The sequence below is a fragment of the Pipra filicauda genome, unplaced genomic scaffold (genome assembly GCF_003945595.2).
Source record: "Pipra filicauda isolate LSUMZ 115617 unplaced genomic scaffold, ASM394559v2 scaffold208_size1342795_pilon, whole genome shotgun sequence".
In the NCBI taxonomy this organism is placed as follows: domain Eukaryota; kingdom Metazoa; phylum Chordata; class Aves; order Passeriformes; family Pipridae; genus Pipra; species Pipra filicauda.
This window is the reverse complement of record NW_024104319.1, coordinates 799,332-818,588: the sequence shown is the minus strand read 5'-3', so window position 1 is coordinate 818,588 and position 19,257 is coordinate 799,332. Positions and strand designations below refer to the sequence as shown.

General features: G+C 40.6%; 1 protein-coding gene across 1 annotated transcript in view; it reads right to left on the bottom strand.

Annotated features, from left to right (window-relative positions):
* Positions 1-7,525: 7,525 nt before the first annotated feature.
* CPLX1 (complexin 1) overlaps positions 7,526-19,257 on the bottom strand; it is a 111,974-nt gene continuing 100,242 nt past the window's right edge. The window contains exon 4 of the mRNA XM_027745194.2: positions 7,526-12,328. Within this exon, the coding sequence (XP_027600995.1) occupies positions 12,131-12,328 (198 nt within the window). The 3' untranslated portion in view covers positions 7,526-12,130. The remainder of the gene's footprint in view (positions 12,329-19,257) is intronic.

Below are 19,257 nucleotides of genomic sequence, written 5' to 3'. Positions count from 1 at the left end.
GGCATGTAAGATTAGTATCAATCCTCCAACCATTTTTTTTTTTTCAGAAAGGGAGCTCTGAAAAGCAATGAACAGTCAGAATTCTTAATTGATTAGAAGCTTACAGCAAGCACTTAATAGTAGCAGGGGCTAATAGTATTTTTAACCCCTGTAAACTTGTTCATGTTTTTAATTCAGTTAATGCATGAAGACATGTAAAAATACTCACCTGCTGAACTCCTCCATGAGTCTGTCAACACCATAAGCCAAGTTTAGAAAAGCTGTAAAAGGAAATTTATCCAGGGATTGCAAAGTTTGGAGATAGTTTCAGTTCTATATAATTTTACCTTAGTACCTTGTTTGCAAATTATGACACACACCCAAAATTAATATTTGACACAAAATTTAAATACAAATTAATTAGTAAGAGAAAAATTTCAGTAAGTTACTCCGCATTACTAGAGATGCAAGAGATTTTCTACTTCCCTCTTCCCGCCCCACACTCTATAGCATGTCAACTCAAGATTCTCTCTTTGCTCTGCTGCACTTAAGCTGTGTGATTCTATTCTGGTATTGTTATTTCTTAATGTGCTGTGCATTGTAATGCACAATAAGCATGCACTGCCCGAGTTTCAGCAAAAAAACTTTTTATTGACTATGAATCTCTCTTTTTAAAAAGTCTTATTGACTACAGACCTAAATTTCATGCTCATTCTTTTGTAAAAATCCTTTCTTCCAGCATGTAGCACAAAGATGAGAGAATATTTCTCTAGATGTGGAAGCATCCCCTTGAGCATTTTGATAGCTCTGAAAGTTTGATACCCTCACATATTTTGCATTTATAATTCCTGTAGATTTCATATGAAAGTCTGAAATCCATAAGCAGCCTCTTTCTGATAGTTCCTGCAGAAGAAAACTCCTTGAAGTTTCAGCTGGTTGTTTTTCCTTGCAAGAGGAATCTAATAATTAATCCATGCCATAGGATTTAAACACCCAGTTTCTATGGATTTTAATTTGTTTTATTTTGAAATCAAATTCAGCTCTGCTTTGGCAGTTTTCTTCTTCAATGTAAATAAACATTTATATCATGATTTATATTCTGGGAGCGTTTCATATTCCCAGGCACCTGAAACCACAGTGGCACCCAGCACCTAATCAAAACAATGTGAAATTTCTAGATTCAAGGTGAAAGTAAACAAAAAGAAGAGGCAGAGAAAAGCCACCTAAATCCTAGTCTGGTGACCTAGCTCCCAGCCCACTTGTTTTCCTCCAAGATAGGGACACTCCATCATTCTTCCTCTGGGATCCATTCCACCAGGACTAGAACGAGCCAGTTCTTCCCCAGGGCACGAACATTCCTCTTTCACTCCTGTACTCATTGCGTTTGTTTTGGTCTTAGCCACAGAGTGTTCTGAGAGCTGGATGAAACATCAAGTGCTGAATCTTTGCTTTATTCTAATCATACCTTTTGCCAGCCGGGTCTCAAAGCCAAGAAGATGTTCATGGAGCAATAAGCACTCATATCACATTTGTCACTGTGAAAGGAGACTTTTGCAAGCAAGAACACAGTGTTGTGACATAACTTTAAGGGGGTTTTTTTTGTGCTGGGATATTTTGTCTGGCATTTGTGTCTGTGTATCTATGTGTGTTTGACTGATTGCACATTCTATAGCAGCCTTTTCTTCCAGGAACTCCATAGGCCTTGTGGACTTGCTAGGCTATTTGAATAGGTCAAACTCACTCACAGCCAGCTCCGACAAGCGCTCTCATCTACAGCTTCCTATTAGCTCTGCAGTATTTATTCAGTCTTGTCCTTAGTATGAGAGGGAGGTTTTCAAGCTGCATTTGTTGCTGTGGGATTAGTTCCTCCACTGCTGCCATCAGTTATAATTGTTAGTTTCATGCAGTTCTTTGGCAGTGACAAATCCACAGTTGCCTACAGGTTTTCATCCTCAAAGATGTGATTGCAATTAAAATAAGACCTCATTTGTTGGTCTGATCGGCCGTTTTGGATTTTTTTTCCTTTTTCCTGAGCAGCTTTTGTCCAGACTCAGAAGTAACTTCAGTTCTTTTAAAGTACTGATGAGCTGTAATGCTACGTTTCAAAGCAATGCCTACTTCGAATGTTGTGGCCCCTCTGGACTTATTTCTGTGAAGATTGTTACTAAAATATCAGTGCTTCTGAGTGGCTTTTACATTTATGAGTTATTTTTACACAGAGTGGACATGTTACTGTGTATTAGCCAACACTATAAGCATTACCTTTTACTGTGTGCTTGGTATGTGACAGAGGTTAAAAAATAGTCTATTACTTCAATTCTTACAGTTTTATAGGTAACATTAGCAGAAAGCATCCTGTGCTTTATAGTTATGCCTGAACTTAAGAGAAAGTAGGTGAGTAATTGCCAAGTGGGTTGATAGATCTGATCTTTAGGGAAAAGGCAGGGGAAGCATTGCTAGCTGGGGCTTGCTCCTTCTCAGCTTTAGAGCATGAATTCACAGAAAACGTGAGGGACTTCAAGGTAGGAGTAACCTTGTTATTTTGAATAGCCTCATTCTGTGCTCCATCCCACCTCATATTCCTTTGCAACATGTGTGCTACTTCAAGATAATGATTTTATTTGCTCTATTTTCTCAAGTTCTTCTTGCCAGAGAAGACCCAAGCTGCGCCTACTGAGTCACAGAGATATAACAGTGTATTCCCTTCTTAAAAAAACGTTTCCACAGCAAACCCAACCACAAGAGGAAATTAAGAGCAGGGAACTATGGAAGGTACCCATACTCTGTGGAGTCAAGTCTCCATAGCTTACCATAGCTGTTCATCTTGTGCCTTAAGCTTTCACAAAAGCTCAAGACACAACTAGAGTTATGTTCACTGCCAACATGTCCTTGGAAGGCAATTTGTCCTTAGCACTTAGACTGCGAAAGCTAGTAGTTTCCCAGTGCTGTCTGGTCCTTCCTTTTCTTGTCTAGTCACACTGTCATTTGTACCACATTCTGCCCACACGGCTGCCTTAGGATGGCAAGTGTTCAGCCACTAGCCTTGGTGGGATTACAGCTTCTGTTTGGCACAAGAGTATGCTACGGTCACATGCCACCCATGGCCCTGCAGGAATGTGTTTCCCCATAAAAACAAGGAATCAGTGAAGGCTGGAAACTTTTGAGAATCAGGCTGATTCTCACACAGGTACTTATGTTCTGCTCATGAAGTCATCTGGCATGACAGCTACCACTTGCAGTGGAGCTGTTGTGTGTGCAGTTTGGCACCACGTTAAGCACCCAGCAGAGACTGTCAGTCACAGAGAAGATAGCGGGAGATTCTCCAGAACTGTCTTAAACCAAGCTATTTGTTAGGCAAAGATATGACATCTTACATTACACTGACATCTAATAGCATTGCTAGGTCTTAGTGGTGTCCCTGAGATGGTATCCCAGTTGCTCTAACAGTAACAAAAGTTACTCCTGCATAAATTGGTCAGCATAGCCTGAGAGCTGCCATTGCAAGGCATGACGAGATGGAGATTTTCTTCCATTGTCAGCATCACTCTGGCCTCCACTGAGACCATGGTAGGGAGGACCTTAAGGGCCCATGTGACATATTTTAGTTAGATCCTGATGAAGGAAGTCTCATCTGAGAGGGTGAGAGAGCAACACAGTCGTGTTGAGATGATGCCTTCTCACATGACCTCAGTGCCACTCAGAGGGGCTTTGAACTGAAAGACCTGGCTTTGGATGTAGTGCATTTTTTGTTTAGACAATTCAAAGTTCTAGGCATTGGAGGGTTTTGTCAGATCAGTATCTCTGATTCCACTGGGAAATGGTAGGGAGAGGCCACTGTTTGATGAATCAATTAAAATTAATTTCCCAACAGCAAAGCCAGTTTCGGGCTCATTAATATGGGTAAATTTCTTGTTGGTCTGTCATTTTTCATCACATTAATACCATCCTAAAAGCATGTAAAGCTTAGGTATAATTAATTCTCTTGAAGATGAGAGTTGTTCCTTTTTTTTCCCTCTGCAGAACATGGAGGTCTTCCTTGGAGAAGCATAAACAGTTTCTTCAGTGTCAAGTGCCAAAGCCTATTGGTAATAGCAAGGCAGTCTGTGAAAGATGTAAGCTTAAGTCTCCACCAATTAATGAACCAGAGCAGTGTTAGATGTCTGCAGAGACTTAGGGTAGACCAGAGCCAGACATTCTCTGCCAAACAGCAACACACTGGGGAAAAGTTGATGTGCATTGTCTCCAAAAAAACAAGCTTGCAGATGTTGGGGTTTTTTTTCTTACCTGAACACTCTGTGGTAACCTCACATAAAAGTACTGCATAAGCCCGGGTGAACCGCTCACTCTTTGGAAAGAACTGGAGCCACCCTGTGAGGGAAATATGTTTCTTAAGCCCACCACACAGGATAAAACAAGTCTTAGGCTCCTAGGCAAAATGGATGCGTTTTGCCCAACAGCATGGAAGCTCAGCAAGAGCTCAGATGTCCCATCTGAGAGAACGGATCTGTTTCAAATCTCCCTTCTCAGCTGGTTGATACCTAGAAGCTGGGAGAAGACCCCAGGTTCTCACCAAATGTGTTGATAACCAAAGAGTCAGGATTCCATTAGGCAGATCATTGAAAAGAGTGTGGAAGGGTAGTAAGGAAGGAGGTATGGAAGCAGAAAGCAAAGTGTGAAGGTACTGTATGCTGTCACTGACCCTCTTCTGTTCCAGTGACTCTTGGGGAACCTGCTGGCACAGTGTGCAGTTTCTGGAGTGATGTCTCAGAACGAATGCGGACATCAGCTTGCCAAGCTGCCCTTGAAAGCCAAGCTGAATCATCTGCTCTGCTGCCTGAAACTTGATCTTCACCAGCTTTTTTCTGCCTGGGAAAACTTCTAGCATGCCTGTGATGGCTGGCACAAGGGACAAGAGAAAAAAGATACTACTAAACTTACAAATTGGTAATGGTGAGGGCAGAGGTCCCAGCTCCAGGTCAACAGACAGGCACAGAAGGAATGAACCCTGCAAACAATGTGGCAATGGAGATATGAGACATTTAGTGCCAGGGTGGAGCTGGTAAAAAATGTTTTCACTCATTTCTGCTCTCTTGACCCACAGGAGACCTGCTGGGCAGCAGGCTCCTTCTGGCAGGCCCGTACCTCTACCTTGACAGCAGCTGGTACCATATCTGAGATCCTGGATGTAGCTCACCCTGCTTCCATGGGGAACTGTCTTCACTGGAGACTTCCAGTCTCCTGTCTGACAGTGACTACAAGTCACATGACTACGGGTCATCACTCACAATGAACTCTGCGTTTGTTCAGCCCTAAGCATTGCTTTCCATGCTGATTACAACCTCTCCTGGGCCCTCACTCAGAGCTACTCGTGGGTGAGAGAGGTAGGAAAGAGACTTGCAAAATTTTCCCTCTTCATTAATGTCTTACATTACTTATTAATATTAAAGTCTTAAGAGTTTTATTCTTCATCTGTTTTCATTTTTTTTAAAACAAACAAAAAAACCAAGAATTTTGTTTTCATTGTTTTTCATGGAACATCCTTGGTCTGGAGAGACTAGATAATCATAAATTTTAAACAATCCTTTTCTAACTCAAAATATGCTCAGCTGCTGTAGCTTGAGCTTGTCAAACACACTGCTGTATCTGACCCTCTCATATAAAAATAGGGTTTGTGAGAAAAGCAAATCTCAGATGAAAAACGTATTTCCATCCCAAGCCCTAGCAGAATTCAGCTTCTCTGTAAATACTGAAGGCTCAAGAAAGCATGAGTGTTTGACACCACACGCTCCAGCCATTTGCCTTTCTCAGATGTACTTTTACCACTTATCTCAAACAGTCCGTAAAATCCGAAGAGACAGGCTGTAACAGAGTTATCTTCAACAAGGAATATCCCAATGCAGTTACATCCTTAGTTGTTGGGGGTTTGCAGAGTTTTTCGTTTGTTGGTTTGGTTTTTTGGGGGAGGGTTTTGGTTTGGTTTTTTTTTTTGGAGGAGGGTTGGTTTTTTGGTTTGATTTGGTTTGTTTTTTTTTTAAAAGAGGAGGGATGGTTGGAGAGGGAGAATGAGAAATTTCAGTTGGGATTTTTTAACTGGGGATGTTGATAGTTGCCACAAACCTCCTGGGATACCAACATAAAGAATAGCATTGTGCCAGCACTGTTCAGTAGGCTTCACTCAAGTCCCATTTTCAAAGGGAACTTTATTGGGCCTACATTACCCATGGTACGTCAGGAAGAAAATTAAATCAAGCCATTAAAATAGACTTAATCAGAACAAACCATGATGAGTGTCTTTGCACACAGCTTTCCATTTGGAAGTTTAATTTCTACCTCAAGTATGTGAAGGCTGGGAGCTTCCAATAGGGCTAATCATTGCATCTCAGGATCAATGTCTGATAAATAGATCACTAATGCATCTCCATAACTGGAGTGATTTTTCACCAGAAGCACTCATGATGTGCCTGCTGATTTCTTGTCATGTTCTGCTCTGGAGAATATTTTATCTGACAAAGTGTACTTTAAAACGGTAAAAGGTAGATTGCACCATCTTAACCACTGAAATGTATCCTATATTTTTTTAAATAAGAAGGCAGAAGCTGGTTTGAAAGAATAATCTACCTCTGTTGCAAAATGAAACCTGTCAAAATCATCTGCTTCCCTTCTTTGGTACCTGAACCTTCTCCTCAACAACACTGGTCTGATATGATTATTCTGGTTCCCTGGAGCTGGCTGTTTCTTAGGGGAACCAGTGATAAATATTTTCTTGCCCTGTCATCTTCCTCAAACATAGACCTTTCATGGAACTTGGAGCAGATGGAGAGCCTGCCCTGGAACTCACAGCCTGCAGTAGCATTAGCACGTGTTAGTTTTGGCAGTGCTGGGCTCAAAGTCCGAGTGGGTGTTACATCATGTAACATATGAGTTGATTCTCTGTGACAGTCCTGTGGCTGCTTCTGTTAGCAAAAATACCCAACAACACTATATCACCATGCAGTGGTCCTAAGGAAGAGTTTTCCTAGGGGAAAGGGTATCAGCTTTTCCTATGAGATGTATGGTAATATCTTTTTCTAACATGATGCAACACTTTCATGCTGAATATAACAACCACTGATTTGTCCCCAAGCAAGTAAAATGAGGTTGAGCTGTGTGTAACTTGCTATCCAAAGAGTTTTATATATATATCACAAATTCTGGATCCCGAGATACATTTGGTGTCCTTGCAAATTAGTGTTTTACCTTTTTTGTCTTAAGATCCAAACATATTCTCATTAAACCTTAGTTAGATGTCTGTTTCTTTCAAAGGAGTGTTGTTTTTCTCCTCTAAGGAAAACTAACTCCTAATAGCAAAACTGATTTAAAATTTGATAATCACCTGCAGATGTCAAATCTCACCAGTGTTTTTGACACTGAAAAAATGAGCATATCTATTCAAATAGCATCCATATTTCTTCTCTAGTCTGTTAGCATTATATTTGTATACCAGCAACCATACTTTGATTTCAAAGTGTAGCCTTGTAGCAATTTCACAGGAAAGCATTGCAAACAATTTATGAAATCACTGGGGTTTTTTATTGGCTGTGATTCCATTTTAAAAGAACATCATACCATTTACCCATATCATGCAGGAAAAAGTACCAGAAAAATAACAAATTAAAATCACACTCACAAAGTTTCTACTTTAAATCATCTTCTAGTGCTGCATGCATCTGAAAGAAAGCTGGGGAGCAGTTTTGCTAGAAAATGCATGGCTAAGTTGAATTTTGCTGTGTGTGTGAGAGAAAGAGAGAAAACAGGCAATTTTTTAATGACAATACTGAAACATTTTACTAACTCAGTGCATGAAGAAACAGTTATCTTGATAACATATATTCAGAACAGATACAGACAACTTTCAGATACATAAGACTTTACATTTAGATCACAACAACTAATTTCTAACAATGCTTATTCTAGCACAGTAAGCTTGGCAAAAAGATGTATTCAGCAGCATTGGAATGGTCTTTTTTGATGAAGGAGAGGGGCTGGGAGGGATCTAAGTCAATGTATGATACTAGAAACATAGACAGAGGAACTCCAAAGTGATTTAGCATATGATCTTACATTTTGTTTTATTCATTTTAAACACAAGAGTAGCATTCATAATTAATATTGCAGTCTGATTTCATATGGCTTTCTCTAAATACAAATGTGATTTTACAAGGTCAATGGCAAACTAAATCATTTACCCTCCAAATGTGAAGGCCCTTTGACTATTTTTTAACTAACCAGTAAGGTCTTGGAGCTGTGAGGGAAAATGACTGCAGTGTCTAGCCACCAACCTTTCTGTGTAAATAAAAACCTGTTATAAAATTAAAATACCTCATATACCTGAGATTGAACAGACCAGTGATGCAAATAAAACAATGTCATGAAAAGACAAAGAGATATTCAGAATCCAAACAATGAACCATGCTTCTCTTTGGTCTTGTTTAAGTGCTTCATCACCTGCTTGAGTGCCGAGGGGAAAACTGTCTGAGAAAATTCTTCTCACTTCCATACATGAGCCAAAGGTGTCTGTGTACCTTGTTGCCAGTTCTGAGTGGGAAGGGAAATAGATGGGCAGGAGAGAGGGGAGAGTGCCTGCTCTCGAGTCTCTTCAGCATGGCTTAGGCACTTCAGGGACAGTGGAATGACTTGAGGAGAGGTCCACAACTCATGCAGCGTGCCAAGAGTCACGTGAGGCAAAACCAAGCAAAACCTACCCAGCACCTATGATAGATCTTCTGTCATGTTTCTAATTGAAAGTAAAGGAAAATGGGAACTACCAGCTCACACCTGGCTGAACCGTCTGCTGCCCATGGAGGAAGGTTTGCTGGAGATGTTGAGGCACAGAAGTGATGACATGGCTGAGCTGGGAAGCTCCCATAATGAAAAAGACTCAGTAGACACTATTTAATAAACCACCTTCCCTTTCCCTTCTGCTTTGTGAGTCTGGCATAAGGCCTACCAGACTCAGCAGAGAGTTCCTATGGACTTCTTAAGTGTTTCAATCCAGATGTTCACACAGCTCAGGAGCTCGGCTCACAAAAGGAGTATTTTTACTGTTCTGAGCCCAGGGATAGCAGTACCTGCTTAAGAAATTTGAGCACAGGCCACACAAGATCCTGACTTGTAGACCAGTCATTCAATGGCACAACTGCTGAGGCAGTTAGAAAAACTGTACCAAACACTCCTCCTTTATCTCTCCTCTCCCTTTCTTCTCTAATTTCCCAAGTGTCCACACATATGTGCACAAACATGCACATCAAGCTGCCAGAGAGACTGTGAAAATAATCAGGAGGATGCCAGGCAGAAAATTCTGATACTGTCTCAGGAACAGTATTTGGTGGATGAGGAAGGGAGTCAAGGATGGCATCAGGAAAAGGTCAACCAGCAAGTGGTAGGGAAAAACCAAAGCAAAATGGAGTAAGTTTATCCTCTTTGTTTGCAAGAGTTCTCCAGCACAAGGCCAGGGGACAATATGAAGGGACATGTTTCTTTTAGCAGAGGCAGATTTCTGGTTCCACTTATGTATTGGAGGATGCAGGCCACGAAGATTAATGAGGGCACTGCAAAAGTATTGATATCTGTATGTCAGTTTGATCTAACTTAGGAGATTTAACTACCAATGAGGGGCTGAAGCAAAGATCCAGACTCTGCCTTGCAGCTTTCAGGGGTGCTCTGTGGTAGAGCATCAAAAGGAGCTGCTGCCTTTGCGACAAAAGGAGGGTTTTCAATTCTTTGAGGTTTGCTTAAATAGGCTCAGATTACTAGTTGCTGAGTTTGCATGGGGTGAGTAGGGCACTCTCCCTCGAAAATGGTACACTGTTCAACACCGCTGTGCTATATCCAAGCACTTACTCACAGGGCGTTCTGGGTCATTAAAAGTCTTAAAAGGGAGACACTCATCTTGCTTTAAATGAAAGTTAGGGTAAAAAAAACCCCACTGACATTATCCAAACGAATAAAACCTGCTTTCTCTTTCCTCTGGATAGCCTTTGGCAGCCTGTACTTGAATGAGCATGTCCTGTTTGAAGATCCAGCCTGAAATAAGTTGCATCTTTATCAGCTTGTTCTGACTTGTAGATCAGTCAAACTTCCTCAGAGTCCACCTTGGATTCAGCAGAAACTTACAGTCAAAATTATTTGGGAAGAAGCAAGGACTATAATACATGAATAAGAACTGGGTGAGGAGGTAATGCTGTATTTCTTCTCCTATTTTTCCCCTATTATGAGAGATGCTACTGGAAGGCACAGAGCTCACAAGCTCACTGCCTTAACCATGGTGCAGATTTGGTCTGCTTACCTGAAAAGATGATAAATATCTTCTAAAATTTCTTATTCAGGAAAATATTGAGATGTTTGCCCAAACTCAGTTCCACTGAACCAGTGCAACTAAGAAGTTCCACTGAAGTAAAATGCTTAATTTAGGTACACGATGAAGTGTCTGAGATTGTTCTCCTTTCTATGGCCAGCTGAAAGTGTGTATCGGCTTTCAAATCTCTTCCATATATTTAGGAAATTTTTATTTTTTCCAGGACAGGGATAAGTAATGCTAGTTCCAACAGACAAATCCTGATTTCTTTTACAAGACCATAAGACTGAGATGGCATGATCCTCTCAGAGCATCAACTACAGAGACATAGCCAAATGCAAAATTTCAAGATTAGCTCTTGAGATGACCAGCCAGATACCTAATCGTGAGAATCTATGTTCAAAATAAGTCTGTCTATGTATTGAATCTATGCATGTACTACCAAGTCAACATCTCCCATAGAATTTTATTTATCTTTTGTAGTTACTTCATACCTACAGTGCTGTACTGAGAAGCCTTCTGTACCTGTATCTGCAAAAGGCAACAAAAAATGGTGAGAAAGAGACTTCCTCCCAACCTATTAGCATCAAGGGATACCACACTCTGCACTAATATTAATTAGCTCCTGCACAGTACTGGAGAAGCACCCTCACTTCATGCCTTTATAGCAAGCAGAGACCGAAACCTACATTTTGCCATTGGGGCAGAAAAATAAGTGACCTCCCCAAGGCAAGGCAGTAATTTAACACGATACATATCAGGCATATCTCGAATTTCTGGATCTCCAGGGCCATAACTAACACTCGAGCCACAACACACACCCACACACTGCAGGAAGAGGTGGGCATGACACAGCCACAACAATATGCTGGAAACCCAAATGCCCAGCCTGCAAACAGTGCTGGAAATGCAAGTGTTGAATACGGTATTGGGCAGAAAGAGGAGGGTTAAACAGAGCAGCAAAAGTACTTGGTCATTGGCTTCAGAGGGGCTGGGAAGGTCCTCTACCAGAGCACCATGCACTCTCCTGTGGTCTCAGCTCTCTGTATAGCAACTGTCTCACCAATATGCTCTTTCAAGTTAAGTGTATGGCTAATTCCCAAAGCAACATGACTCTTGCTTAGATTCTGAGGCATTTAACTTCTACAGCATCTGAGGGCAGATGACTCACATCTTCCACAGTTCTGCATGATGTCAGCTGTGTAAGTCATGCATGATTTACTTTACAAATGATCTTTTATTTATGTCAGCAATGGAATTAAAACTGAAAAGCTCTGCTTCCATGGGATAACAGATATCCCTGCCAAGAGCAGATGTGGTCAACAAAAAATGGCTAGTGTGACCTAATCAACAAGAACATTGTAATAATGACTAATTATTATCAAAAATAATAATTAAAAAAAGATAATTAAAAAAATTAAAGAGGCCACTGTTCATACTTAGTGAACACTCCTTCTTGCTCTGGATGGAAATGAGATTGTTCCTTTTCTATGCTTGATGTGCAGTTGCCTTATTTAACATACATAGTACTATGGCTTATAATAAAAGTTGTGTAGTCTGCAGCTTTTTAATCTTTACATCCATTCAGAGGCATCTACTGGATGTGAGACTATGTACAAAAAAGGAATGGATAAGTCTTGGGGTGGAGGAAAGGGAAAGAGGCTGTTAGAAAGGAATGGAAGCGAAGGGACTCCTAGTGAGCAGTAGAGGGCAGAGGTGGGGAGGGCTGCGTGATGGATGGCAAGATTGTAAATCCCCATTGGGCAAAAGAGAAATCCTTTGCAGTACTGTTTATGCCCATCTAACAGTCTGCAGCTATTACTTCTTGAACATGTCCTGCAGGGGCCCTGGTAGGTATTTGATGACTGTGTCTAGAATGCTCTCTTCTTCCTCCTCCTCCTCATCCCCACAGCCAGGAGGGATCGCCTTCTTTGGGCGTGTCAGACTCCCTTCAGCATTAGCTTCCAGTGCAGCCTGGGCCTCTGCTTCCTTTTCTTCCTTCTTCTTTATCCCATACTGCAGGAGAGAGATAACACATTGTCAGTCACCCACTGAACAGGATGGCTGACAAAGTCAGCCACTGCATATGGTGCCTCATATTCTCCAGTATGAACATCACTGTTAACATTCTCATTTTGCTCTTTTACCCAGACACCAAAACCCAACCTGTCCCTAAGAATAGCCCAATGGATGGACAGCTTTCACAAGACAAGATAGTCAGCTGCTCAGATCACTCAGAAACAAGCACGTGAGAGAAACTGGGACTATGCAGCTGTGGGCCTAGTAAAGAGAATATAAGCTCTGTGTTAAAGTTTTAGGGTGACATTCTACTGGTGTTGGTCCTCCTCTCTTCAGTTAACAGTCTGATGCTCAAATCCAAAGTCCAACATGATTCTGAAATTCCATCTGAAGCATTTTATTGTAAAGGTTTATGGATGTGGCAAAACTTCAGGGAAAAAATAATTATCAACAAAACCAAGCAAACAAGACAGGACAGACAGGACTGCAGTAAAAATGACAGCTTTAGATATTTTCATGTGGAACATATGCTATACCACTTCATCCATGTTTTCTTTGTATAAGTGAGACAGAAAGAACTCTTTGTGAAAATAAACCTTCATTAGAAACTCAGCTGGCCCATACTATTTGAAGAGAAACATCCTTAAGCCTGTGAGTAGAACAGATACCTGAAATTTGCTACTCCCACTGAGAATTAAAGGCACTCCACTAAGACATTACCCGAGTAACCAGAATCTCATTTTATGATTTTACATTCAAAATGCTATATTTAATAGAGAAGTAAAGATATGCATCTGTGAATCAGGCTAGGGAGAGAAATGCTGTAATATCTCAGTTCCCACAGTGACTAGGACATCCCTTCCAATTGCTAGTTTGAAGGCATGTCCAAGGAAAACAATTTCTGCACAACCAAACCAAAGTCAATAGTCTTCATACATTTCAGTATTCCTCAGGTTACACTGATATTTCCTTAAGTGTTTGCAATGTTTTGAATGTTATGGTGCTACAAAGTAAAAACAAAAAAATCAGCTCAAACTGTCACATGCAAATCTACAGGAACAAGTATACCTGCAAGCTACCCTCTATTACAGAATCGTAGAATGGTTTGGATTGAAAGGTGCTTTTAAAGGCCATTTTGTCCAACCACCCTGCACTAAGCAGGGACATCTTCAACTAGACTAGGTTGCTCAGAGACCTACTCTGTTTATTCAGACCAATTCAAATTTAACAGACTGTTTCCACTTTTTCTGATGATAAATGGAGGTTAAACTTTCTTGGTACTCTGATCGTGATGCAAAGTCAGGAAGTCTCCCATTTCTCAGTGCCCAGCTGTGTTGCAAAGAGGCCAGCTGCACATTTCGAGGATAATTCTGGTCCCCAGACCCACAGCTCACAGGCTGGCTGCAACATTCTTCTGCTCAGTCTTTTTACCTTTTAACCAGCTGCCTTCATGGCTGCTTTCATCTGTTCCTGCCCTATCAGCTCCTCAGCCACCAGTGATATCAAAAGCACCTGCACAATTGCTTACAATCCTTTCATTTCAGCTACATTAGGGAGGAATTTGACCTTTGTGAGGAAGAGGAAAGGCATTCGAGTTTGCTGTAGCAGCTATGAGTTTCAAAATTATTGCTTTGTAAAAGCCATTCCTTTACTTATGCCCAAATTTTAATTAAAGTACCAAATAGAATTAAGATTGTTCTTAGTACATCGGAGCTATAAAGTAACTAACTTAAACCCATGCAAAGGCCAGCAAAACATTTTGCACGAATAAGCTTGAAAAGAACATCAAAAAGAAAATTAGATATTATTTGAAAAACATTAAAGAACTATGCTGGTACCATGTACTCAATATTTTCAACTATCATTGGTATGGTACTACTGAATAGACATGAAGTAGATGCTATTTTCACTATTTTTTCTTTTCATTTTTCCAATTAAAAATAGTCCAAAATGTTTACCAGTAAAGCAAAAAGTGCACTCCTGCTGTCATGACTTTCTGATTTCAAAGGGCTGTTAGGTTTGACGAGAAACATTTCCTTCCAAGCATTTACGAGCAAAGGCAATATTTTTGCTTCCTTTCTCCATCATCGTTAATATTTAGGATGACAGCCTACAAGGTTGAAACCAGTAACTTCAAAAACGCTCTAAATCAATTCTCTCAAGCCAGAATGTTCATTAAGGCCATTTGTCTTATGATTTTTGCACCTACTGGTCAGACCAGATTTCATGAGAGAGATGTTAAATGATGTCTCCATTCATATCTGGGACAAAGAAAGCATTTGATCAACCCGTAGTTACAGGGCTGCACACCACAGAGGAGATTAAGCATAGGACCCGCTACCATGCAGGGGGAAAGGCGTGCAATGCTAGACTGTGGTCAGTCTGTATGGCTGATTGATACTCACTCTCCCTCTCAAGTCACAGGTAGATGTCTCTAGGTGATCCCCAGTGTAACTTGTCTACAGACTGTACCTTCCTATGCCAGCTAGACAAGAACAGCAGTGGAGACAACAAAAATCATAGTAACACACGGGTTACTGTGCTTTCAAATTCTCCATCTCGAAACAAGTTATCAGCTCAACATGTGTTGATCCTCCAGCTCATGAACTTGTTGAACAAACATCCAGGCCACGGGAAACTGTGGAGCAAAAGCAACCACTCAAGCGCTACTGTGTGCTAGGACAGAGGGAAGATCAAAGATTCCACAAAGAAATTAGCACTGTACTTGTCAGCCTGTCCTGACATGTTTCCTTAGGAAGCCCTCACTGATTGCCATCAGAGAATTGCACAGTCCTAGACAGACCTTAAATTTTACAACTTACGGGCAGTCTTACGGGGCAGTTGCGGAATCTGGTAATACATTGACTGGAAAGAGCTTGCTCACTGTAAAAGGGCATTAAGGACAAGTAGATTCTACTGTTCCAGCTTACTGACGCTAATGCCAAATACAGAAATTATTTTTTCTTCGTTCCTACCTGTAGTAATGCTACAACATGTAGAAAAAAGACATTTTCCCTAGCATATATATAGCATTCAAATACAAATTTATTTTGGACGTAGGTATTCTCCTTTTGGAGAAAGATGACATTACATCAAAAGCAATTTAAAGGACCAGTTATGAGAATTCATCTAAACCTGGCAGTATTTTTATTTTTGTAATAAAAAATGTAAGCTGTGAAGTTTCATAAAATGGCATACTTTAGGTTTGAAATTGTTTCAGAGGAAATAAAATTATACAAGGAAAATATTAATACGAGCAAAAATTTTAAAGTAGTGTCTTCACATGAAATCATTTAGGTGGAGTCAACAAAAAAATTTTAAAAATATGACTAAAAACAATCTTTCCAGTGTTCTGACTTTCCTGGGGACAGGAAATATTGCATTCAAAAAAATTTGCTTCCAACAAACTTGAAGGATGAGAACAGTTTCATTTTTATCCAAGGTTCAACCCCACAAAATTTGATGTTGTATTTGTATCATGATGTTGTATTTGTACCATTGCCTGCTTGGCCTTCATTCACGTATTCATGTCTTCTGCCATATGCAGAATCATGGACCTAACCCAGCAAGACACTGAAACATTTTCAGTATGTATAACACCTTGCTACTCCTAAAATCATTACTATACTGCCACATGCAGATTGTTTTCACTGTGTACTATGTTACAGAAATACTGGCAGGAAAAGACCAGACTTACCATGCTGCTATCAGCTTCCTCCCCATCTCTTTCTTTCACTATTCCTCCTGCTTTTCACAAGAAGCCAAAGTAGGTGCCTGAACTAGAAACATGCTGGAAATTTGATCAAACTCTAATGACATTAAGAGTGTCAAGGAGTAGAGGACTGTTGAGCCAAGGGAAGCTGCAGGTAAAATGTCAACCGACCACAAATATAGTTACAATTTCCTATAACAAGCTAACCATTGCTACTAAAATGAGCATATTTAGCCAGCAAATATCTAGGCCACTGAATGAATCAACACTAATAACACAGTTGAGATGCTTGCAGAAGTAACTGCCTATTTTTGGGTCAGGTATGGAACTGGCTGCAGGATGACAGCTGCAACCAAGGTGCAAGTGAGTGGTTTTCTTTGGATCAGATTTGAATCCGCCTCCTTTGATGCACCTGGAGAAGCTAGTGAAATACAGAAGGGGGGCGCAAAGAAAACTCAAAGACTGTATGGTGTGATCAACAGAAGATTACTAGTGCAGAGGATCCTGGAGTCTGAGAACAAACTGCTGCCCAGATGAACGGACATTTCCACTGACAAGACAGGCAGGATGCCTCTCCTCTGACTTCCATACACTCTATGGGGATTCAAAAGACCAACAGAGTGCTGACCTTAGCAGGCTGGGTTAACCACAACACAAAAACAATAACATTATGCTACTAATATTTACCATGATTGTATGCTCTAAGATTATTATACTTACTTGCTACGATTATTATAGTAACTCACATAATTGTATCACTATTGCCATGGTTGAACTATGATCTTTTACAGTCTCTATAAACCATTAAATATTATTATGTATATACTTTATATAGTCCCAGCTTCTTTCTTTATTGAATATTTTCACTGTACACTTTTCTTTGTTCCTAGTTATCTGTACAAAAAAGGGAATGAGAACTGGTGCTTTTGGAACTACACACATGTCCTGCAGTACAGATTTGCAGCATCAGCTGTTGGGAATGTAAAGAAGATAAACAACGGCACATATCAGTCATTTGGGCAGAGAAAGGAACTATGTTCCCTTGACTAACTTGACATATTCACAACTCTAACACACAGCTCAGCTAACTTAGGGTGTGCATGTGAAGCCTACGGCACGGAGTAGGATGCACGCCTCGCTAAGGCAAAGTCATGAAGGCAGAGAGAGCTGGGATTTTGTAATGGTACAGTATGTCCTAGGTGGGTCTGTCTGGCCAGTATGTTTCATGGCTGTCAATCAAGAGTCCTCCATTATGGCTGCATCTTGGTGATTGAAATCTGGAGATAAGCATAGAGGAACCAGGCAACACAGCTGTGCACCACCCACAGCACTACGGATTGTTCATGGACGGTTGTTTTCACTATGGCAACTGGCAACATTGCTCATTGTTTCCCTCAGGAAACAGCTCCTCCTCCCAAGGTGCTCTGAGAGCCTGAGATTGGCCTTCCATCTATACCTCAAGAAATAAAACCACATATCAGATAGCACTGAGTTTTAGTTTCTGGGAAAAGGTTGGCATTATGAACGATTCTGGTTACACATCTATTCAGGGAGTTTTTCTTCTCAGTGATTTTGTGTAGCTGCAGGTGGTATTAAATCTATGTCTGAACAGGTGTAGCAGATACAGGCATCTCTGGGATTACTATTTTATTTACTAGCTAAGGTTTGAAAAGCTAGTGAGAGATTTAAATGCTTACTCCTTATCTTGCCTAATATACTAACTATTGGAGACTTTGCCTATTCTTACACAGCCCTGTCTATTAAATTTCATTCCTATTCTAACCCCCAGTTCAAAAAAACCCAAATAAAACAAGAGAAAAACCAAACCCAATCAAATAAAAAAAACACACAGCAAAAAATTTTCAGCCAGACTTGAAAGCACATGGTTAGAAAAGAGACTAGGAGGGCAACACACACACACGATTTCACCTCAAAGGTTACCTTGACCTGAACAAATAGTTTTTCTTAGAGACTTCAGCTCATGAAGAACTCTCAGCTGCTCTGGAACTTAGCTACCCTTTGCAATTAAAACATTTCTCTTCATGTCTAAGCCGATTCTTTAATAAATACCTTAAACAAAGAAAAAATCTGGAAAACTGAAAAGACAGAGCTACTGCAAAAATATTTATCGTTCATGTGTCTTTTTGGGCTGTATTTATCAAGTCTGCGAAGTTCTTTTTTTCTCTTCTATTCCCAAAGAGAACATCAGCCCAATTTAGGTCTTCCCATCATTAAATCATGGTATTTTCTGCCAGGAATATATGTAGGACTGAAACAAGTTGGGAGCAATAGGTAAGGGTTAGTTCCACAAATGTGAGAGTGCAGGGTACAGAAAATTACTCCCCTTTTATTTGATTTATAAAAGCCTGAAGCCTTTCTACGTGATTTGTTTGGTCTCTCTGTGAGTGAACAGTTTGTCAAACACGCCTCTGGCTTTAAGTTTCAGGTAAAAGTGAGGCAGTTTTGAGTCAGAGGCTTAGGAAAGTATTTGCCCATTGTGATGGACTGTCATCTGTTTCCGAATTTTTTCCTGATGCTATGGTATTGGTTACAGATCTTTCTGCAGTGCTACTATGTGTTTGTGTGGCAATGGAAACAGCCTCTTTTTTCTCCCCTGCATCTATTCCCTACAAGCCCCTAAGCTGGGGATGTGGCGGAATGAGAGAAGGGTTTTCTACAGGAGGTGACAGTGCTGAAAGCCAGAGCACTGGGTACTTGGTTCTCATGACTATTTGAAGAACAGAGCCTACTTTGATGTAGATCTGGTCCAACAAAGTGCCCTGGCTTTTTTCCCACCTCAAATCTCTTGATTTCATTTTGTGTGAAAATTTGCTCTTTTTGTTTGGTTGTCCTGGTCTTCTTGTCTTTCCAAACAGGTCATTTATCCCTGGTTTGATGGACAGGATTAGTCCCCAGAAAACTTGTGGGGAAGCCTTTTAATACATACGAAAGGAGGATACTATATTTGTCTCTTAAATTTATCCATTCCACTGCAAGCTCTGCCATGCACTGTTATAATTACACAGATGGTTTCAACTCAGACATGCTGACCCTGGATAACCTCTGTGCTTCATAAGGAGTAATGAACAAAAAATCACAACCTGCCACATGGGCAACCATGCCATTTTCAAGCTGTGGTGGAGAATGAAAGGTATGAGAGAGAGTACTGGGTGTCTCAGTCCCTGCCGCACCATGGAGGTATGTGTAGGTGTGT